The following is a 25,294-nucleotide window of genomic DNA, read 5'->3' as shown; positions in this document are numbered from 1 at the left end:
TGCTTCCACTTGACTAATTTTGCAAGTATTAGACATTCATCTTTAAGAAAAAAACTAAAACAAAATTATTCATAAATAAAAACCATCAGAACTCAAATTCTTCGTTTCCCAGATTTCCTACTGTGGTTGGCATAAATTTAATATAATTTACAAATAATATTACAAAATCTTCCCTGACTATACAGGACAATAACCATTTGTTGAAACAGCAGCAAACATTTAAGGATTAATATAAGAGTAACTTGAATTACCTTCATCAGATGCTTGTTAACCCATTTTGTAAAAGTCTTTTTCTGCACCCTGTCACGTTCATCTGCAAAACACAAAAAGCAATACCTTATTAATAATATTTTCATAACTTCAAAACATGATTCTATGTACTTTTGACCATCCCATTTAGTCATCATATGCTGTTATAATACCCTCCACTCATTCAGGCACAAGGGTGTTAGTAAAGTCAGGTACTAATGTAGGGTGAGTAAGTCTGGCATGCAGTCAGTGGTCCAATTCATCCCAAAGGTGTTCAATAGCTTTGAGGTCAGAGAGCTACAATTCAATTTAATTTCATTCATTTTTAGTTGTATAGCACTTTTAACAATGAACATTGTCTCAAAGCAGCTTTACACAGATAATTTGATGATAAAAATAAATAAGATGTTCGTTATAAGTGTGTTTGTCCCTGATGAGCTACAGTTTAGCAGGCCACTCAAGATCTCCCACTGTAGCACATGTAAACCATATCTTCATGGAGCTGGCTTTGTGCACAGGGGTGGTACAGGTTTTGGTCTCGTAGTTCAAGTGAAGTTACAGCATCTGATGAGATCCTATACAATTATGTGCCGCCAACAGTTTGGGAAAGAACCACATATGAGTGGAAGGGTCAAGTGTCCCAATGCTTTTGTCCATATAGTGTACAACAGATCAAACGCGTGGGGATATTTATGTTGTGTTTTACTTTATAGAGAAAAACACAGCTGCCAAGATCAAATGAGGTACAGAAAAGCACTTTTATAGACAATCATTTGAGCATGAATAATTAATAGACAGTGATGGTCTGAATCACATCTGATTCAGTCTGACCAAAAGCACATAATGACAAGATCTTCCCTTTGCACAGACATGTTGCACCTCATACCAAGCCGCATGAACAGACTGGCTTAGGGGCACACACACATCTAAAATGGGCGTGTGCATGGCAGATCACTTGGCATGCTTAGTTAGGTCTTTAATAACAGTGCCAGAAGGTGGAGCAAGAATCTGAGCTTGGGGATGACCTCGAGCTGGAAATATACACATGTATAGACAGACACTACCAAACGAAATTTGTATCAATAGAATATAAAAGTGTTTTAGTTTTGTGAATCTTAGTTAACAGAGGCAAACAGAGAACACACAAGAAAACACTGTTTAAGAAACAACCCATCAATTTACTGAAGGCAGAACTTTAAAAACTAAGGCATAGCAACGTTTTTTTTTATTAATACTTCAGGAATAAACATTATTTGATACAAGTGGTACCAGATTCATTCTACTAAAAAAAGAAGTTATTGAATATGTATGAAGAATGAAAATTACTATGCAAGTCACTTCCTGTTTCTTCATACGTGCGATGAATCGTGTTGAGTTAGGAAAATGTATTATTGATTTAGATTTGTTATACATTTATAGAATTTGGTGTATATATATATATATATATATATATATATATATATATATATATATATGTGTGGGTGTATTATAGGACCGATCAAATAAACAAATAAGTTGTTTTGATGCTCCTTCAAGCATAATGATTCAGCATTATGTGTTAAAATAACACTTTTTCACTATTGCAAAATAATCAATTAGAGATCATCCATAAGAAAAGCAGTGGTTGACTCCCTCCTACTCCATTTATAAATGATGCTTGTCGCAATCACTATAATGTAACGATTGCACTACTTTTGAACTATTGAAATAGTTTTCTCAGTGTCTTACCAGCATTGAGTTTTGCAATTCAATGAACATGAAATTTTCCTGTTGAAATGATGCATTCTTCTCTGTATCAGGCTCACATCTGATGTGAATGATTTAACGGTTCAAATGGCTCAGCGATTCAGTGATTCAAACCCTGATGTTGATTTGTTCTTCCTACGAGACATCAGCGCTGCTGAGAATCGATGTTGCTCACAGATAGCATGCAGTCACCAAAATAAACTTCCTTACTAATAAAAAATACCCGGTGGCAATGCCTTGTTATGGCTACAATACGTTAGAAAAACCACAGTGAATCAAAAGGGAGTTTTACAGTGGTTAACTAAAGCTGTAAGAAAGTCATACAACTAAAAAAGAGATAAGCCAGAGCCATTAAATCCCACTTATCTCCGACCACTGACACACCCTCTTTAGACTATTGACAGACATTTTCTCCACTTTCTCTCTGTTTCTCAGGGAGGAGTGGTGTTGTATCAACGTTGCTATGGTGAGCCCCCACTAAACTTTAGCCAAACGACAGTGGAAAACTCCCGGTTCTCAATACAGTAAAACTATGTAGATTACAACATAACACGAGTCATCAGTTCGCTCCTGAATGGCCTTTGTGACTTTTAAGAAGCGTGTACTTCGAGTTTGCAGTTGGAGAATTCCTCCTTCAGATATTGTATTTCAACGCTAATGGTTAAGCCATCACTCCTGCCACTTTACAACGGACCGCACCCAACATGAGGCAATGTAAGGTCAGGAACACAGGAATCCGATACGAGCGATTGCTTCTAATTTGGTTCTAATCATTAGGAAATACGTAATCTATTATTGATAAGTCACTAGAGAAAACGCTGGGTGCGAAATAAAGAAATAAACAAACAAATAACCCTGAATAATAAGAATAAACAAATTGTTAGTGTGTAAAGAGAGGAAAGCATTAATAATACACTAAACATATATCCGTAGTGCCATTGTCTTAGTGCCAGAAACATTATTTGCTCAGGATTACTTATGTTTGTTCACCTACAACAGTGGAAAGTAATAGGATAAAAAGGGGTGTGGATCCTTTCAACTTCAACTCAAGAAGTTAGAGACATCTGGTCTATCACCTTTAAAGATTTGTGTCTATTGTTTTGGTTAAAAGTCCAGCAATATAGCCAGGTGGTTTGCTCCTCCATGATTACCTGATAAAGTGAAGCTGATACACTACAATGGAAAACCTGGAACTTCAACTTACATCATTTCAAGCTTTGACATATGATTACCACTAAGTTTTTTTGTTCATAATAAAAGCAACTCCAGACTGCAACCTCAGCAAGGCATCAAAGCATGGAATTATGGTTAAAGTTATAGCGGGTACTTTGTCTCTCTAAGAGAAAACCACAAACTATGCAGAAACCTTTTCGCACAGCCATATACAGACATCGTAAACTAGCATTTAGAACGGTAGCAAAGTTCACAGAATAACATCAAATCTAGTTCTAAATGATTAAACACTATATGTCAGTAATACTACTTGTATATTTCAATTAGTTTTTATTAACCAGCATTAAAGAAGCTCTCCCTCAGTTACCTTTCCTTCCATCCACACTTTTTAGCATGCCCTGGTAGAAGCCATCATCTGAGGGCACTCTGGATCTCCCCATGCTGTCAGAGGAGTAGTTCCTCTGCTTCTTTGCTGAACTCATTTTCCCTGATTCAGACGTATGATAGCTGTGTCAATCTCTTCCTGTCTCAAGCCACAGGATAATGTCCTCAGATCTCTTGCTGGTTGTGGTTATATTCTAGCTTCAGTGGACTTCCTCCTTTTCTTGGCTTGGTTTTGTTCTCTCCTCTGTCAGCTCTGTCAGTTTTCTTTCTTCCCTGCGTTCCCTAAGCATAAACGTTGCCTGAAGGCAGTGGCGTGTGGGCCTGTCCCTGCTCTCTATGTGCTTTCACTAAGCTTTCGGAGGACATTGTGGGCTTGGCTTTGCCCGCCCTGTTGCTTTGCCAAGACAGGAAAAAGGGAGGGGCTGGAGACCAAGTCCTCAAGGTATGGTTACCAGCATGCCTCATGTACCAAATTCACACTGTAAACATACAGTACACACACCTTACACATGCCTATGTGTAGGCAAAATAATAAATTTCTTTGTAATACCTTTGATAATTTTATTTTTTATTTAAATATCTTAAAATAAGATTAAAGAAAAAGTGACATAGAATATCATGACAGAGCTTATGTGTGTGATAGATGTGTAAAATGTGACTACATTTTACACATTGAATGTTTGACTAAATGTGTAAAACTAGATTGAACTTCCAAAATGCCAATATATTTCTAATTACAACTGAACTTTCCCTGCTTGTTTGCACAAGCACAGACATAAACCTCTTTTACCAATTACTAATTTAGCTGGAATGTACTTTATCATGGATTACTCATGGTGCAGGAAGGGTGGAGAGAAAGGCGTGGCATTCAAGTGTCCACAGGATGGTAAAATTAGTCATCCACCTATCCCAAACAAGCCTTAAACACTCCCCACACAACACCAGCATCAGCCATGACAACTAATTAAAAGAACAAACAATTACTCATACACACTTCTTAATTTTTCTTGTTTCAAGTACATACACATTTTCACCCAACCATAAACTAAATAAAAGCTAAATCATCCTGCATCATAGAACTTCTTTCCACACAAATCTATAAAGTTTGTTGCCAGTAAACAGAAGGCCTTATCAACACAGTCAGACCATCATAAAATACTGTAGTACATTCCATAGGAGTGGCCCAAAACAGCATTGATAAAATTCTGCTGAATTTGCTCCTTTTACAACGTGACAGCTTACATGCACTTCTAACAACAAAAACACAACCTATTACTCTACCAGTTCAGGCTTGACTGCTGCACAGTATGCATTACATCTTTATTTTATGATATTTAGACTCTCTGCAACAGACATGGACTGACACACCTTAAATAATGACTTTAGCACTTACACACATGTGTCCCTACAAGTGAAGGAATTAAGGTGTGGCAGAAAAAAATTCAAACATTATACCCAGGAGCGATAGAGCGCCACTGCTGTAATGGAGCTTGTGGCTTAACGGATCAAACAGATCAAATTACTAAACAACTAGAACAACATTATCATGCAAAATTAATGCAGTTCTAGGGATCAAATTTGGAATACCAGTACTATCTAGAGATCCACATTTTAGTGATCTGTGAGGTAATGAATCTGTACTGACATTATCACTGCTTCATATGCGTGATGATGCAGCTGTAGGTCACTTCTTTACTCTTACCTTGATTCTGACATTCACAGACCTGTCACACATTGTCTGTATATTTTAACACTAACATATTTTAGCATTTGTAAGAGAATTTGTTCATACATATGGAGTTTTCAACATTAGATAAATATGCTATAAGTAATAAATGTATCCTGTCCTTTTTCCCATTATATTGTATACAGTATGTGTCCTTTTTTCCACACAACACAATCAGCTACAGTAGGAACATCTGTGAGAGTCACAGTACATAAGTGCACTGTCAGTATTTCCCAGTCATGTATACACACACACACCCACACACACACACACACACACACACACACACACACACACACACACACACACACAAAACCACCCACCAAGAGTGGCTTCCTCATCTCGTTCTCAGATAGCACTCTGAGATCATCAATCTGAGCAGATGAATCATCACAAGCTCAATGTGACTATGTAAGAAAAGCCATAGGTTTTGAAATTAAATACAATTGAACATAACTAAAAAAGTGTTCTTTATTTAATGCAAATGCATTTTAATGAATCACGGTCTAAAACGAAGAAGTCGAATATTGACATCCAAGTCTGGAACAGCGGAGATGGCGCAAGTCCTGCTCTCTGAGGCAAATCTTTTCTAGCACACCAGCTCCAGCAAAGTTTCACATGGTGTTTCCTCTACACATTCATTCATCTGTCAAGAATGTAGCACAGAGGCACTACAGACTCGCCAGCCAAAGTCTGCCTTCAACCAGGGATTTCATATAGCGACTGTGGAACAAGTTGGTCATCAGACCATTTCTGCAACGATACGCACAAGAAACGTCCCATTAAATGAAGCAAAAGTGCTTATTATGCTTCTCCCAGACCAGACGGGTCTTTCAACAATAAAGATTTTTATGTGAGCATTTCGTTATATTCTGTGGGATATTTCCAGTCGCACAGTGTCTCCTAATTTATAGTCGTCATTCAGTTTAGTCAGGTGGCTGGAAAGGAAGGAAAATCTCACTTTGCTTTTTTTTGAAACGCATACTAAAGTGTTGCACCAGGCAGCAGACAGGGATACTAAAAACCATACAGACTACCCTCTCAGAAATAGTAGTAAACTGCATTTTTGACTGACACAGGGGTGGGGTTTTCCATTGTGTGTATATATATTTTTAACATTTTACTAGGAACCTTTAAAAAATGTATAGTACATGAGTGGAAGTTAACAAACAATTATTGTAAATGTACAGCTACAATATATGGGCTTTCTATGTAAACGATGTTTTGATGCACCACAGCAACAAAACTTGTACAGTTTGGTATCTTTATTATGTCCCTCAACTAACAATAGACAATACATATCAGGTATATAAGCTCTTCTTATGCTACTCCTATTACATGGCTCATATGAATAAGGCTGCCCAGCACATCCTGCAGAAACATCTTCACACATTTAACTAATTAAAGCTTAAATTAATATACAGATGTAATTTTATACGTAAGTGAAGTAGGCACCCCCTAAAAAAATTATTAGTGGTTTGAATTCTTCGAATTCAAGTGTTCAATGTTCAAATCATCCTTTCCTTCATTACACAATCTCTCTATTCTGGTGAAATCATCTGCAGACTAATCTAATCTGATGTATGATAGTAGGAAACAATACACTGTTAAAAGGAAAGTGACCATAAAATGGCAGCCTTCACATTCCTGTGCAGGATGTAACACGATCCCTCCTTCACCACAGGTAGATCCTATTCTACATGAGTGCATGCGTTTTTCTTATTTTCCTTCTCTGTCGTCTCTTCTCTTTTCCTCTGCTTGTGAGAGCGTGTGCTGAGCTGCCACACCTGAACGAAGAGGAATGTTCACACCCTAAAAATGATCATTTCTTTACTTAATTGGAAGTAAAAGTAAAAAATGTAAACAACACAAGACAAAAAAACAAACAAAAAAACCAAAGAAACAAAGCAAAAACAGATTTCAATCTTTGTTACAGCCCTCGGGTGTCCTTCAATGTCTTCTCAAGAGCAATTGTGCTGACTCATTTTCCTTTAATATTTATAGTGACCTAAATGCACAGATCAGATGGCAATGTTGCATTAAAACAGGATTTAAGGATGAAGGAAAAAGTTTAAGTAATCAAATGACTCAAATGACTCATTCTACGTTGTAAGGGGAAAATCCCATGTGTCAGGCTTTTGGTTTTTAGACTGTTCGGCACACTGGATCTTAACAATTCCAGGAACGACAAAGTGACAATGATCTGCTGTCTCCCTCTAATGGAGATTATTGTTATGGAGATTATTACTCAAATTTAGATTATTTGTATGAGATTTTTACTCTAATGAAGATTATTGTTATGGAGATTATTATGCTAATGGTGATTATTGTTATGGAGATTATTACTCTAATGGAGATTATTGTTATGATATTATTATTCTAATAGTTATGTTATGGGATTATTACTCTAATGGAGATTATTGTTATGAGATTATTACTTAATAGAGATTATTGTTATGATATTATTATTCTAATAGTTATGTTATGGGATTATTACTCTAATTAAGATTATTTTTATGTAGATTATTACTCTAATGGAGATTATTGTTACGATATTATTACTCTAATAGAGATTATTGTTATGGAGATTATTACTTTAATAGAGATTATTGTCCTGAGACAAACTCGGGCTCTAAGGAGCAAGATGCAGAATGTCAGAGTGATTTTACTTATGATTTTTATGATTAAACAAATTCCAGAGGAATGGCGTCCTATCATTGATATTCCAAGGCATGAAGTGGGTGCCCCTGGGATAAACTTTAGATCCACATCTCTCACAAGTTACTAAAGATGAATTAAATTAAAGTTCACTGCGGAGTGGAATTATGTAAAAAATAAGATCAGTTAAAGGTGCACAAACAGTAATATAGAGCTTTAACATATAAAGCTTTAACACCTAAACAGCACTGTCTCCATTCCTCTATTCTAATTATAACAATATTTTCTATTATATTATCATTTTAAAGATCTGTGCTTATATAAGTTATATATATTATTTAAGTTTTTATACATGTATTTAAAGAACAAAACTGATCAGCAACCCATGAAACAGATTAACCAATAATAGTAATTAAATGTCAGCAATAATTTAAATTAATGTCATCAATTTCTATACATATACTAATCTCATATGTAACCCTGTTAAAAAAAAAAAAAACACAACTTCCCCACAGAGTGAATTTAAGAAATAAATTACCGGTACTGGATTTTGCCCCCTGTAATGACATTTCATAAACCCAGCACTAGATGGCGAGAAAACACAAAAGAAAACCGCCACTAAAGACTACCGCTGACACTATTTAGCCTTTACTATAACTAAATCATCCTATGTTGTGTATGCGCATAATAAACAGTGAACCAACTTGCAGCAACGACTTTAAGAAAGTTGCTCTATTTTAACATATAAAGAAACGTTTAAAAAACAAAAGAACAATTTCATTGCCATTGACCTCGATGATTCTTCTTTTCTTCTAACAAGTAACTCATTAATGCATAAAGTCTGCATAAGTAAAATAATGTCAAATATCATCAGGAAAAAAAAGGAAAGTGTGTTTTCCAGTGTCATGAATGATAAATGTAAGCCTTTGTATTAGCTTGTAATAGTTGATGGCTCCTACTATGTATCTGCTTACACCTGAATATAAAATCTATAAATATATATAAAAAAAGAACTATATAACAACAACAACAAAAAACAATTCAGCATTATATGTCCCCTCTTCAATACAACAGTAATCCCAGCTAAATAGTAAAGTGTGTACAGCAAAATCCAGGAAACTCAAGAACTGCTGGATCATGTTCAACAGCAGATTCAGTGCAAACTCATAAGTCAAACCTTTAAAAATAAACTTATGCACAGTCATAAACCTGATTAGCAATGCAATAATGCACTAGTTACATTTAACTGCTATACACTGCACTTACACTGTGACTGTGTGCATAAAAGTCGCTCTTCCTGCCAAACCCCTCCTTAGCTAGAACCCTCCCCATGCCGATATGTATCAGAGTGAACTGTACCTTACCTGTGCAACACATCTTGCTATACAAAAAGGCAGATCTCTCTCCACAGCTTATCTCGTGCAAATAATTCTGGCGTTCATAAAACATTCCAAAACCACACGCATTCAATTTTTGAAAACTGGAAGCTTTTCCGGTCGCCATTACAAGAGACTTTTGATTTCGCTCATTCCGCTTCTACAGAAACACACTGGCACATGCACACACCCCCACATGCGTCACTAAAGACAATAAACAAAACTGTCCAGACAAATACCACAGATGAAATCTCCTATAATTCCTAAATGTCTCTTATATACTGTATTTGTACATTAAAATGATGCTCCATGTGATGCTATTTATTTACTTTGATCGCTTTCAGCATTTCAAATGCCATCAACTCATGACCTCAGTATTATAATGTACCTGGCATTTGGGTGGGACATAAAAAAAAAAAAACTTGGGAAATTTATTACAGGGTAATATTTTATTCTGTGTTTGTGTTTTTTGTTGTTGTTTTAGTACAATGCTTATAAAATTAAACACCTCAAACTCAGATATATTTTATATTTAACTCTCAGACTATAGATTTGGCAGCCATTCATAATCCAGGATGAACACAGGGCGAATCATATGCAGCCTTGTCCAATCAGCATCAATCCAAACTCCTACATCAAGCCATTAATAATACAAATTACACACAATATGCGCCATCTACAGTAATGATAAGAAATTAAAGGTACAAGTCATGTTAAGCAGACGTCTACAGTAGTCAGTGGTTTTACAATGTTAAAGATTTCTGGCACAGTAGAAGGACTTCAGTGCAGGAGAAAAGGAAATACTGTGTCTACCGACTGATAATATCTTACATTATCTACATGCGATGTGAACAGTTAGCTACTGTAAGAACTGATGTGGTAAGTCAGCTAACAGACTGATAACTAGGTTTTTTATATGGCACAACCCACATATCACTTTTATGCTATAATCTATTTACATGTTTGTGAAATTGTGTTTTACGATGAAATTGAAAGAGAGAATATTTTGTTTAGGAATGACATCAGGTATCATGAATCAAGTAAATGTCATGTACATCTTTATTTATAGTCATAATGTGGAACATATAAAATTAGAATTATTGTTAATTCAGTCTTCATATTGTTGTTACTTAATGAAATTAAAAGAAACAGAACTGTATGATACTATATGTATGTGGTTTTATCCCTATCTGAAAAATAATGTACTTAATAAATAATGTAATAAATAATATCTAATCTGAAGTGTTAAATGCTAAATGTATCATTTTTGACATGTAAATGTTAATTTCAGTACTTTAGGGCTCCTACAGCTCTTAGCCTAATGTAATTGAACATAAATGGTTTTGCTTAACTCACAGACTACCCCAGCATGGGTATTTTCATGAAATTACAATAAAGTGCATGACAGCTGCATGAGAAAGTGATGTGAGGTTAGGATGCTTTATGTGCATGACTAAAAGATAAAAAGAGAGAGAGAGAGAGAGAGAGAGAGAGAGAGAGAGAGAGAGAGAGAGAGAGAGAACAAGGTGAAGAGAGTGTGTGAAAAAGAGAGGTTCTAAGCAGGTGTGCTGGACACAGAAATCTTGCCCAACAGCATGCTTAAGGTTTAATATAACCCTGAGGCAGATGTGTCTCCATAAATATGAAGCAATAATTACTACTGTCAATTGTGCAAGTGAGATAAGTAGACTTCAAATTCTTAGACCCATGAAACAACCAATGAGTTACACTGTGTATATTGCGCTGATTAGTGTCTTTAGTGTCTGGATTGGCACACACACACACACACACACACACACACACACACACACACACATTATATATATACAATGTACAACTTGGAACTCATGAGGACTCTTTTGGCCTGATGTTCTGCCACAAGAAAAACTTACTACAGTAATAAAAATAAATAAAAATAAACCATATAAACTCTGGTATCTCTACAGATCTGTGCTGTTTGACCGATTTACTTCTTGGCTATGGTGTATTAGTGTTAAAACTGTGCGTGAATGTTAAACAAACAAAGGATGCAGGTGGCCTGATAAGTCCTCTAATCCCTCCATTCCTGTCTAGAGAGGCAATGCTACAGTATCATTTCCAGGCAATGGCCCATGTAGAATTAAACACTATACGATAAACAGTTGCATTGAAGTCTTATATAGAAACTGTATTTACATGTGTCCAGTGTAATGTTCCTGTTACTTTTGCAGAAGTATTTTATTACTCAAAATATAATTAATGAAATGAATGTTGTACTGGAGTATCTGTTTTACTTTAACATATAATACTACTCTCAGCATTGCCATATTGAATTATGAAATACATTTGGATCATTGAAAACTGCTTCTTTTTTTTTTTTTAACAAAAAGTAAGTCAAGTCAAGTCAAGTCAAGTCAAGTTTATTTGTATAGCGCTTTTCACAACAGACATTGTCTCAAAGCAGCTTTACACAAATCAACAGTGATGGTGAATGGTGTGCATTTGTCCCTGATGAGCAAGCCGTGGCGACTGTGGCAAGGAAAAACTCCCTTAGATGTTATGAGGAAGAAACCTTGAGAGGAACCAGACTCAAAAGGGGAACCCATCCTCATCTGGGTGACATCAAGAGTTTGATCATAAATCTTTCAACAATACAGAACACTGGAGAGTGAGAACTAACATGATTACTGGAGTATAAGATTATAAGTAATGTTCTTTCTGCAGTCTTAAACAGCCTATATGGTTAGTAGCTCCGAGTTTTATAAGCTCAGCATTTGTGATCACCACAGATCCAGCATCAGCAGTAGAGCAGTAGAGAAAAGGTGACATCTATAAGATATCTATTTCTAAAAAAACAAACAAAAAAACCCAAGATATACATGCTGCCAGCAAACACACATCTAAATGATACTGCTTAAATGTTTGAAGCATGTTGTGTCCCTAGTTACGTATTTTCACTTTAGGGTCCGGTGTGACAGGTTGACTCACTATAGTACTCGTTTGTCATGTTTTAAAAAAAATGGTCAACTTTTATGTCTTGCTCCACCCAGATTTTACAAGTGGTGGCCATCAGTTTTTCCACCAATGACCAATGCTACTGGTGAAACTTACAAACCTTGGTTCTCATTATTCACATCATTCCAGTAGCACTGGCTTCTTTTTACCTTTAGTGTATTCTTCTACCACAGTATGAGTACAAGACAAACAATGTGCTGACACTTCTGTAATGTGATCCTGATTCTCATCTTTATATGAGCTGTTAGGACAGTCATCGGGTCACATGTTTTTCTTTCACCGAAAGGTGAGACTGAAACTGAAATGAAACTCGAGAATCTTCAATATGGAAAATCTGGCGTTGCTTAGATACGGAGTCAAGATTTATAAAATAGACACGGACAGTCACTGGCTGCCACCAGCAGGTTAATATAACATTGCACTTTAGTTTAAAGATTGCCAGCCCTGACAATACACAGTCTGTTAATACAGTTAATCTTTATGTGCACCTGATTATTTATAGCTCCCAGGTTAAAAAAAGTACCTATTTATATTACAAAAAAATGTGCTAGTGGTGTTATTCATTTTTTTGTTGCCATTATAAGGTTTGAAGAAGAAAAAACACAAAATGTCGTTTTCACAAAGGCACTGCAGTTTGTAATGTGATAGACCTGCGTTGTATGAATTCTATCCAGCGCAATATATATTTCTCAATCGTAGGGCATAGTGATGGGTAAACCCCTAACTGCTGCAGAAAGCCATCAACGGCAATCACTTACAAGTTACACAAGACATGGACACTGACAGCTTTGAGTTGAGCATTTGCATTTGTAACTAAACTCATCGAATTTAATTTCCAAGAATAATAAATGGTAAAATTGAAGACAAACAAACCCCCCCCAAAAAAACAAAAAAATAAGGAGCACAAAATTCCAAGATAAGAAGGAAAGGAAAGGACTAATATTGTCTCATATAACTATACCCCCAAACCTCCCCCTTAAGATCTTTCAGGAGTTATGAAGAAGCCACTCCCATTATCATATATACTTTTCTATATTCTCAGATAAAAGGAAATTAGATTAGAATTTTCATCTGCCATCTAAAAATTTAAAAACATGGATTTTACAAAAAAATAAGGTACATTAATGGATTTGAATTACAGTATAGTTTTAAAAGTACACAGCATTCTCTATTGAAGGGAAACCATACTTACAAATGTTATAAAGGTCGGGAACCCAGGTATATACAGTACAGTATAGGTATCTGTATCTGGTACTATATACAAAAAGTATACAGAAATACACAAACAAATGAACTTTATTATGAAAATGTTTTTTAATGAAATTGTACTAGTCTTTCGAAAAGGAGAGTTTAGAAAACAAAATTCAAAGTTTGCCTCCTGTGTTTGTACAAATGTCAGATAGCTCTGTGGGTGATGTGCCCTAAAAGCACCAGGGGGAACCTGGATCCCAAGAGACTAGACAGCATTAGCACAGGGATAAGCCTGAAACGAATCAGGCAGCAACAGGTGGAAGGACATTGAGAGACAACATGAGTGTCACAAAGATCAGGGGTGGCGCAACATTGTTTTTTTGGAAAATGATAGTAAAATGTTTTCTAGTAAACAACTGAACATAACAATAAAAAAGCTTGACTTGTTTATCTGCTGAATATAAATGTAATACTATACTTTTCTTGCTTGGCATTATCTGACTTTTTTCTGGTCTTGATGGATTGAAAACACATTCCTGCTAAAGAAACCTATAGAAATAATCACAACCTCAACAAACTGAGTTGCAAGCCAACAGAATAGTCGGAAAAAAGTAAATAAACAACAGCAAAGATTCATATGCGCTATGCGTTGCAGCTTCAGTTGAGGTTTATGTGTGTTATTCCCCAACCAAAAGTAGCTTGATACAAAACAAAACAAACACTGGCCTCCCCTCTCTCTTGACCATAAGCAGCTTAAAAAGCAGCAAAATTAAAATCGGATGATTATACAGATTCCTAGGATTAAAACAGGTGGTAATGTTTTCATTCCAGCTGCAATCAAACAACATTTGCGAAAGCTTACAATCAACACAATCGTAGACGGCTCAGATTTATAGACGGATTCTCCGCTTCCAACCTTTTTAGTCCGTCCACCAAGTTAAACACATGACTGACAGCTTGTTGAGAGCATCACCTTCAGTCTAGCACCATACAGCTTGAAGTGGGAAGTCATTAACATCAAAATGAGAAATGCTGAGACAGAAAAAAAAAGGCTCGAAAATGTCACATGTAATTCAAGTCTCACATAGTGTGCATGGGTTTAAATATGGAATAGAATTTCAGTCGGGCTGCCTGAAGGTCATGCTGAAGCGGGCATGCATTTCCCCTCCTCCCTTGATGTAACAACAATTGGGATTGGCAAAAACACACGCGCACACACACTCACATTTCATTTTATATATATATATATATATATATATATATATATATATATATATATATATATATACGAACACACAGACGTGGACAACAGTTCACAGCTAACCTACCAGGTATGATCTTCATGGAGCAGGCTGTGTGTAGGTAGAGGAGGACAAGGAGAGCAAGACTGGGGGAATGAGGGGAAGGGAAGAGACTCCAGTTTGTTTAGTGTGTGCTGCCTTGTTTCTCCCCCTTCTTAATTTTGTCAGCCTGTGCCTGCTGCTTGAATATGTCAGCTTGCTCCCTGATGGCATTGCCATTAGGTGGGAGGGGCAGCTAAATGCATTAGTGGGGGTGGGCAGAGGGCTGGGGCAAGAGTCCAGGGAGTCGGTAAGCACGGTATTAGAGCTTGCTCTGGATATAAATATCAAGCGACTGAAGTGTCATGATGGCAGAGATAGAAACTGATGAAAGTGTGCCCACTTGGCTTCAAAGGACTAACGGGAGATCAGACTGTCCTTGGAGGATGATCGAGCTATTCGGTGAGATCATGCCACAAATCGCCAGCTTTACTCTAGATTATCTGTCACAGGAAACCTGATCTGGAATTAATCCATCCATCATAAAGGATTACCTTATTTTTGTTGTGTTTATGTCCCTATGCTTTTACTATTATATTACCTCTTTATTATCCTGTATCAAACATAAAGCACTACCAAGATCAAATAAATGTTTTGTTTTACATTTTATCCTGCAGTAAGGCAAGATATAGTCTATAAAAGATGCCTTAAACTTTCACAATTTCATAGTTTGGCCATTTTTATTTATTTATTTATTTATTTTTACAACAGAAGCCTGCAATCATGTTTAGTTTACGTTTTTGCGTTCACAAGGAAAACAATGCTGGTGTGCCTAGGATGGTTAAAGATCCCTGTCTCCCCTCACAGGATCCCCGGTCCCACAGAGACCTCCCATTGTGCAAAACACATCCTAAATATAGCATGCTTTATACCACTCTAAAACCAACATATGGCACGGTAAATAATGGTGCTGAAAGACTGCTAATTTTACCAACCATTATCTCGTCCATGTTTATGTTACACCAGAATTGTGCTTAAATGGTCTTGACTTGCATTTGTTTAATCGCATTTTCATGCGCCACTCGTTCCTCCGGTGCTACCCAATACACTATAAATAGGTTTCGCCATTCCTGCTAGGTTAAAATAGGTTCTAAGATCATTCATTCATTCATCCCTAGTAAGCACTTTATCCCAGTAAGGGCTGCTGTGGATACGAAGTATATCCCAGAAACACTGGGCATGTGGTGGGAATACACTCAAAAATAGATACCAGTCTATCACAGGGCACAGTGTTCACACACTTTTCACACAATTAGTTATACCTAGTAAAACCAACTCACCTACTAGCACCTACTGGCATGTTTGTGGGAGGTGGAAGAACCAAGAGGAAACCCAGAAACCCAGAGGAAACCCAAATACAAAACTCATAGATTGAAAACACTTTAGACTAGTTTTGAGGGTATATTGCTACAGCATCAGCATGTCAGGTCATCGATTTAATCTATTCATTGTGCATAGGAAACAGGCTGTATGTATGAAACTGCCATGTAATTAACACTCCATGCCAGTTATGGAATCATGAGCACACGCCCACGTTATCAGGCACCTGCCTGAAGATATAAATTACCTGTTGTTAAAATGACTTTGTTCCTCAATTGTCACTAAATGATAAAAAGCATACAACCCAAAGTCTCCTCTGAAGCTCATGTCATGAATGATCAGTCAGCAATACAAACACAGATGGACCATTATCTTATTTGTGTGCTGCCTAAATGGATTTGCAGACTAAGCCAATTTAATGCAGTTTCCTTGGTGGATGAATTTGAATTTGAAAAAGTAAAATAAAATACAAATACAAGTCTGGACATCTTATGTAAGCATATTTTGCTTCTCAAATAATACAAGCAATCTGTCTGAACAAGACATGGTCAACATTATGCAAAATTATAACAAATATACAAAAATAAGAACGTTATACTAGGTTTATATATTATATGTTTTCAGAAAAATACACAGTGAACCAAACAAGCCCAATAATAATGGGGTCAGTACAATGACAGCCCGGAGCCGAGTAACCCAAGCACTGCATTACAGTATACACTATAATTAAAACTCCAAAACTGGCTTCTTATTCACGATAGCTCTCATATGTCGATAGGAAATAATGGGAAATAGGTGGCTTGTTATTTAAAGGAACATGGCAAATCAAATTAAAATAACATTTTATTTTTGTATTTTTGTCGTACTTCAGAAGAAAAAAAAAACTTCAATATTTTTATATGACTGAACAAAACAATCTAAGGTTTTTTCCACACGATGCAGCGATGCAGGTGACAGCTAATTTGGTAGCAAAAGACAAATTTACAGACTGGCTTTAGTTGCTTATTGCTCTAAACTCAACACACAAGCTATTGATAGTGTGCAAGACAGCCACAACTTCTTAAAGGTCAAGCTCATATTTGCCTCTCTGAATTCAGCCGTGGATGACTCACCCTCTTAACCACAATCATGTGGCATGAAAGGAAAAAATTAAAATGGACATTCTGCCCACTTCTGGATGTTTGACAATATCATAAGTATTCAGGAATTTAGAGAGTGGGCTGCCTGGAAAACACAAAATGGCATATGTGTATTAAAGGTCGCACTAAAATGAAACAAAACCGGACTGTACACACCTAGGAGTTCGCTACACTAGTTTTTTGGTTTTGAATTGTTTAATATCAGTCATGGATTTTCTACAATCAAAGCTATCATGTGATTTTTTTTTTTAAGAAACAGTGAGCTGACCTACTCTGGATGATATTGCTAAAAAAAAACTAGGAAGGAAGAGCATATTTAGGGTGAATTGGAAAAAAATTAAATAAATGCTTGTGACAACAAAACATTTCCTGTCTATAAACCATATTATCCAATTGACACAATTCAAATTGGACATCTTTATCATAGTATTAAAGACGAACAAGATGGAATTGGATCCGACCAACAATACATGGCTTGAAATAAATGAAAGATTTCACCCTAAAACCTAAAATGTTCTGACAAACTTATGAAAGAGACGCCACAAAGTCGCACACAATGGTGATGATGCAGTAGGGGGCAGCAGACAGTTATCCAGCTTTTTATACTGCTGTAATCGCTCTCTCTCTCTTTCTTTTTTCAAAGCCGACCGTCTTTGTAACTTATTGGATGATAAAAACAACATGTGAAAAAAAATGTGATCTCCACATGTTGCTGGATAAAAACCACCACTGAGAAAAGAAATTGTGCAGAGCTTTTGGAGTGTTGAGCTCTAGGTGTGACTGCAAATAAACACGCCCATGGTGAAATGCCAGATACTGTATTTGAGCTTCCGGGTATGGCACGGATTTTGCCACACCCATAACTGTGTTGATGCACATATTTTAAACCATCTTTACGCAACAAAAAATGTGCCGAGACCCAATGCAGCTGAACTTTTGTTGCTCAGGACAACAAAGCCAACAAAAGCAAAATCTGCTTCCAGGGCGCATTCCAGAAATGTTTTATTGCACATTGTGTTGTATGCCCTGATAGGACAATATAAGTATTATTATATTTGTCTTATGCATTATGCACCAAATATTGTGCAGGGCTGATTTTGAAAACGGAAACCAGAAATGTCTAATCACAAACCACAGTCCAGAGCCAAACACGCAGGCTTCCTATAACAGCCAAAATTACTCTCCTGTGCTGTGATCATTTCCTAGCAGCGCAAAGCTAGAAACTTTATTACCTTTCTTTCTTTTGAGTAAAGTGGTCATTTCCGGTAAAAATGAGAAAGCAGTGAGATATTCCTGCACATTTAGTGCTGCAGATCTCTTTATAATCAGGCATATTGCCATATGGTAATGTATGTAACAACTAAAATTGAATTTGAATTCATACAATCTGCGATCAAGAGATCTAACTATAAATCACACAGTGTGCACTTTTACAGCCTTATTATGGAGCCAATATATCAAACTGATGTTTTGGGTGTGGATGTGGTATGGATCAATGCCAGGAAAACATTTAATAAAGTGTTCTTCATATCCATTGGAAAACTCTAAACTAGACAAACAGGTCCCTTTCCAAACGTATATGTTAAGCAAAATTGTTTTAGAAAGTGGAAGGCATAAAAAGCCTAAAGATAAATCTAACTTTATTCAATGTATTTGATGCATTCATTTGACTGAAGCTTTTTTAAATTTCAACTCTGCATTGTGTCCGTCCGTCCGTCCCCCACACACACACACACACACACACCTATTCTCATTCATTTGACAGCACTTGCAAAATGCAGCTCGTGGATGTTTTCCTGTAAAGCAATACTCAAAGATGAGATTTCTGATCCTTTTTCAAAGAATTTGCATGCCCACTTGCAGGAACGGTGCACATGTTGAAATGCCCCTTGTACACATCAACTAAGCTTTTGACTAAATGAAAACACCCCTTATGACAACTTCACAACATCCACACTGACCCTCCCACACCGTAAACACAGAGGAACACTGTCAGTGGCAGTGACATTACACGTGCATGAGAAGGAAAGAAGAACCTCGAGTTTTCACCGTACCTTCAATGAAGTTTGGGAAAGATTTCGGCTCTGGCTCATCCAGAGAATGGTCCCAGGTGACTTCCTTGACAGGACTCTGAAAGACGGAACGCTCTTTGGCCAGCTCTTCTAAAACATCATAGTCGAGGTCATCTCCAGGAATCTTGGGCACGGGTGGCACCGCAGCTTGGCTTTCATGTGCACCTGGACTAGCAAGCTGCTGCTGCACTTCAATCACCTCCTCTACTACTACTATCTTCTTCCGCATGGCAGCTTCGTCCTCAGATAACACTTGCTTCTCCTGAGCAGAGACAGGGCCAGTGGTGACAAGCTTTTTAACAGCCTTGGTCACAGAGAGCACTTTTTGCTTCTCTCCACTGCTTTGCGTGTCAGGAGTGGCTGAATGTTGAGCAACACTGGGAGGCTCCCCGTGCTCAGGGTAGGGGCTGGCCTGGGCTGAGGCTGCTGCTGACGCTCTGGCTATGGGTGCTTCCCTCAGTTGCTGTGAGGAGGATGTTTTTCCTTTCAGAACCTCCCGTTTTATTTTTTCAGCAGAGGGCTGATCTGGCTCCACCTCCCTTTTGTGTGTAGGGGCCTCACTCTGCACAGCTGCTGCCTGGCTTGCTATAGGAGACTCACTTATTACAACTGGTTCAGGCCCCTGACAGACATGACTTTTTACTGCAACCTGGGATGTCACTATTTCCTCAGTTGCACTGGTTTCTGTGGCTGATAATGGAATTTGCTTATCAGTAGCAGTCTGCTTTTTCTTCTTCTTTTTAGAAGATTTTGGTGCCACATCTGCTTCATTATTCTTTGACTCTTTAGCTTCTGATTCTTCAGGTTTTGGTAGTGGTGGTGTTTGTTGGACTGACGATATGTCATGCTTGGCTACCTTTTTCCCTTTTGTTGTTGTTGTTTGTTCCATAACTTTTATTTCTTCACGGACAATAACCTCTTTCACATGTTCAACAGCACCTGCATCTGAGATCCCGGAAAGTGATCTGACATCATGCTTAACTACTGTACTCTCTGTCTTGATAACGGTGGTAGATGATTCCTCAGATGGAATTTCTTCCTTTTTTGGAGCATTTACTTCAATAGGCTCGATCTGTTTGGATGCCATTTGAGTGTCTATTGTCTGTTTAGTTTTAGATATCTTCTTTGATTTCTTACTTTTCTGAACAGTGCTTGTTACAACAGTCAAAGATACCGCTGGTGGTGGGGCTGGTTCTTTGTCAACATTACTGGTCCGTTCCTCCAAAGATGCTTCAGAAGTTTGCGGCACAAGACAACCCTCAGCTTTTACTTTAACAACGCCGACCACATCATTTACAACTGGTGTGTCCTCATTTGTTTTAGCCCCACGTGGCATGCCAGTCTCCTTTATTTTATCCAAATCAGGTACATCTTTCAACTCTGCCTTCAGATTCTGAGAAGTAGAAGCTGACATGGAGATGCATATTTCAATATTTTGAGGCATTTCCTCCTGAACTGGATGCTCCAGAGGAATCTTAGTCTCGGCCACTTTTTGTGTTTTTCCTTTTTGCTTTATAGATTGAGGAAACTTAGGAGCATCATTAATTGACTCACTAGTGACGAATTGCTGAGTCTTCAGTTCCACTGCCTGAACTGTAGATGAGGATGAAGAGGAGAATTTTGTTTGTGTAGGTTTGGTCATTTCATCCTTGTCTGGATGCTTCTGAATATTCTTGGTCTTGGTCACTTTAACTGTTTTTTCTACTTGTTTTTTAGAAGAAAGAGGCACTGCATTCTCAATAGCTGTCTCACTAATAATGAGATCTTGAGAAGCTTTAGACTTATCCTTCAGTTGTACTGGCTCAACAATTAAAGTTGTGGGGATTTCTATTTTTTGGGGCATTTCCTCCTTGATTGGCTGCTCCTCTTCATTCTTGGTCTCGACCACTTTCACTTGTTTTTTAGAAGGAATCACAGGGGCATCCTTTGCTGGGTTGCTACGTGACTCGCTAGTGATGAGTTCCTGACGTATGTCGGTATTTTGGGAAACTTCCTCTTTGACAATCTTCAGCTGCTTCTGAACACTGATCTCTGTCACTTTTAGTGATTTTTTCACTTGTACTTTAGAGGAAGGGGGCACATGGGCATCCTTGGTTGGCTCGTTAATGATGGCTTCTCTGGGGCTTTAGTTGTTGGCTTCAGTTCCACTAGCTGAGGAGTTGTGTAGATGCATGTTTCTGTATTTTTAGGAATTTTATCCTTCACTACATGCTCCTGAGCATTCTTATTTTTGGTCAGTTTCGGTGTTGGTTCCACTTGCTCTTTAGAGTTAGGTGGCATAAAGGTATTTTTGGCTGTCTTCATAAAGATGAGTTCCGGGGGGGCTTTATCACATATCTCTTCTTTGGGTTTACCTGCTTTGCTAGTGGGCATGGAAGCTGCAGCCACACATGTTTCATCAATAGCAGCATTTTGGGCTGGCAGCTCAATGTTTACCATGGTCACTGGCGTATTTTTAGTCAGAGCTTCCTCATTGATTTCCTTGTAGCTTTCAGGCATCTTCTGTACCAAAGATGTTGCATCGATGGCTTTAGCAGGTGGCTGCTGGAAAACTGTGGTTGAAATCTTCTTCTTAACACTGTGGTCTGGACCAGCTTGATACATGGACTGGACTTGGTCCCTGGATTCTCCCAATGCCTTGGATTTGTTGTAGTCAAAAGTAATCGGACGTCCTCGAAACCTTGATGTTTTTCATTGGGCATTGCCTCTTCTTCAGTTTGCATCCTCTTGTGACGGTACCCCTGCCTTTCCAACAGAGCCTCCTGGCTCTCTGCACCTACCCTTCCTGGTTTGGGAACATATGAAGTTGGACCCTCTACAGCCTGCACCCGTGCAGCCCTCTGAGCAATGGACAAGGTAGCAGCTGGCCGCCGCACTCTCTGTAGTGGAGTTGGCACAATCTCAGGTGGCAGATGCAGGTAGTCACGCAGGTAAACAATACCTTCATTAGTAAGATACCAATAAGAATGCCTCCAGGCAAAAGTCTCCCTTACATACCCTCGGGATTTTAAGGAGCCCATTGCTCTAATAACCTGTAGGTTCCCCACCCCTGGTATCTCAGGGTGCTTGGTCTGAGGGCGCTTGTCTTTTTTGGCCACCATTACACCATCACGGAATAGCCTTTCATAAATGGCCCTCAGGTTGTCAAGAGGCATCAACATTCCAGCAACCATTGTGCTTCTTTAATCTGCCTCGAAGCGCTCAAATGAAAATATATGTCAACCAATAACCAAGAAAGGACAAATTACTGAATGACTCACTCTGCTCTCTGTAGAAAGGTCCAGTAGCAGAGCCGGCTGCCACGTGCTTTCAAATGTAAGAAAAACGAAAGCTTAGGAAAAAATTCCTACTGGATGTTGGTGTTCTCTCTCTCTTGTTTGACTCTCGGTTCCTTGGAGAGCAAGTCAGTCATCTCAGAGAATAAAAAAACCCTCCAAAAACGCAAAGAAAAATCCTATCCCTCCTTTGCACTGCCTTCCTTGGAAGTGAAAGGAACTGGACTGGCAGACCAGCAGTGACAGAGCGAGGGGGTGTGTGCAACAGAGTGAGCAAGCACTCCACACCACTCAGCCCCTCCTACCTCTCTTACAGAGAAAGAATGGAACACTATTAGCCAAATGTTCCACACACAGTCTATTAGCAGTTGCGGTCACATTTAATTAGTAAAGTAAAATAAAAAAAAAGTTAAGTGATTATTTGACCAAGGATAGAAAGAAAGAAAACACAAAAAAGGTTTAACTAAAACCTAAAGGTTCAACTAAAACCTAGAGGTAAATCTCAGTCTTGCCTGAATGCATGCAGGACAAGGACTACATGTAGCCGGCCACACACTTGTATAACCGAGCAGTATAAACACTCCCTGGCGTATCAGATTTTCTTACACTACCAGGGAGTGTGCTAGCCAATGAGGAATGAGACTAAGACAAGGGAGGCTCCCTGTAGGCATACTATATTAGAAAGAGACACTAGTCATTCACACCCACTCTCAGTTAGCCAAGTTTACACACTTTATATCATGTGACTTTTCCCCTGGAGACATTTACTACAGTCTTTTCTGAAGAAAAAAAAAAGCATACAAATGAGCATGGGATAAGGGTTCCAGATCTCACTCTGTCAGTTAAGAGATTAGATTACCTTTAAACAAATATGCAAATGAATAAATAAAATGTAAGCCTTCAACAATTACACCAGAGAACATAGCGATGAAATGGATTAGAGCAAAAGTCAAATCTTTTTTTTCCCTGATTGTATTTCTCCAAGTTTGATGTATCAAATGTGAAATACTGCAAACTGTTGCACCTCCAAGAATAAAAGAGCTGTAAATTCACTTTTTTAAAATAATCATGGTAGGTACATGGTAGTTACTTGAAGTGATGCAACTGGTAGTAAGAAGGACTAAAGAAATTCTACTGTCTCAATATAGCTGGCGAACCCGAATTGCCCATGAGCCACATCACTAAATAAAGACCTGTGCAATGGCACTAACCTTTCTTAGCAACTCGAAACAAGATATTCAATTTCACACCCCTATATAAATTCTGCTCTTTACATCTGTCTCTCCATTTATCTGTCACTCTGAATGGTGTTCTCAGATAGAATACGTTTGAACTGACACCTGGCACTAGAAGCAGTCCAAATGAAACAATTAGTTGACTTTGCATTGAAAAGAATCAGTATCTGTTTGAGTTGTATGCACAAACTTTGATAGTGGTAAAAATATTCATCACATAAAACTCCCAACCCTGCAATTCAGATTAGTTTAATTGCACACCACTGCTATAGCTCTAATTATAATCTTACATCACCCTGGCTGCATAACTGGTAATTTTTCTAAGACGAGCATGTAATCAGACAACATTTCAATATGGTGATTAACTAATAATATTCTTATCAAAAAATCTAAAGATAGGACAATACCTAACCATACATTGTCCAAATCATTGCGCTTGGAGCAGTTGGTAACATATGGAATAATACAAAAAATGTTTAATGAGGAAGATTGTTTCACTGAAAATCAAATGCATGGAGTTATTTTTCATATACCATATATATAAAAATAAAGTTGGTTATAAAGGAATGATGACGTCACAGACATTGCTTGTGTTTAACTTCTAACTCCCATGTCACAGAGAAATGCAGAAGCAGATTTGAATAAATTAAACTGGTCACACAGGTGAGTGCTGTGCTGCAACACACCCTTATTAAGCATTTCACACATTCTTAGCCAGACAGGTCATAACTAAGCGCACACACACAAGAAGAAAAACAATTTCACAAGAGGCCATACTGTACAGGTGACGGGATTTGCAAAAAAAAACAACCCTTTTTCAACGTATGGCATGTCTCCGGGGTAGTGAGTCAAGGCATGTGAAGAAATGTAGATGAGACTAAGCATGTTAAACTTTTTTTCAAAAAGAAACACATAGTAATTATGCTTTTCACAAGGCCTTTATGTATGCATCTATGATATCTAGACCAGCTATTATTCAGAATCCTTTGCATTGGACATACATTGTACACTGAAAGCTGCATGTTCTAAGCTGTAGTATCTCTCTATGATTCCTCTGGGTAATCTGGCTTCCTTCTACTTTTTAAACATATGCTGTTGAATGGAACACCATGTAATGGATTGGAATTTCTGCTTCACATCCAGCATTCCTGAGATCCACCATGAGCCTGACAAGGATACAGAAGTTACTGGAGATAAACAGATGAATGAATAAATGACCTAAAAAAAATATATATGGCATTAAAGTTTGGCTAAAGGATGGGGTATGCAGTCATTGTATTTATTTTTATTTATACAGTATAAGAAAAAAGAAAAGAAATCCACATCCTTGCTTGTTAGAATACTTATGCATTATAGATAGGATCAAACGTCCACCATTGTGATCTAACAACTGCAGATATTGACTGACGTCATGTT

At 37.7% G+C, this 25,294-nt stretch overlaps 2 protein-coding genes across 2 annotated transcripts in view; both read right to left on the bottom strand.

Annotated features, from left to right (window-relative positions):
* The window catches only part of plecb (plectin b), a 56,584-nt gene extending 35,353 nt beyond the window's left edge, over positions 1-21,231 (bottom strand). Inside the window, 2 exon segments of the mRNA XM_046846803.1 lie at positions 252-313; positions 19,351-21,231. Of these exon segments, the coding sequence (XP_046702759.1) occupies positions 252-313; positions 19,351-21,211 (1,923 nt within the window). The 5' untranslated portion in view covers positions 21,212-21,231.
* Positions 21,232-21,404: 173 nt separating this feature from the next.
* LOC124384173 lies at positions 21,405-25,090 on the bottom strand. The gene is given in 2 exon segments (XM_046846812.1): positions 21,405-22,059; positions 22,062-25,090. Coding segments are annotated over 2 exon segments (1,119 nt in total). The 5' UTR covers positions 22,542-25,090; the 3' UTR covers positions 21,405-21,420.
* Positions 25,091-25,294: the final 204 nt, after the last annotated feature.

This window comes from Silurus meridionalis, chromosome 4 (genome assembly GCF_014805685.1).
Source record: "Silurus meridionalis isolate SWU-2019-XX chromosome 4, ASM1480568v1, whole genome shotgun sequence".
Lineage (NCBI taxonomy): Eukaryota > Metazoa > Chordata > Actinopteri > Siluriformes > Siluridae > Silurus > Silurus meridionalis.
The sequence above is the reverse complement of the archived record's forward strand: the minus strand, read 5'-3'. Positions and strand labels throughout refer to the sequence as shown.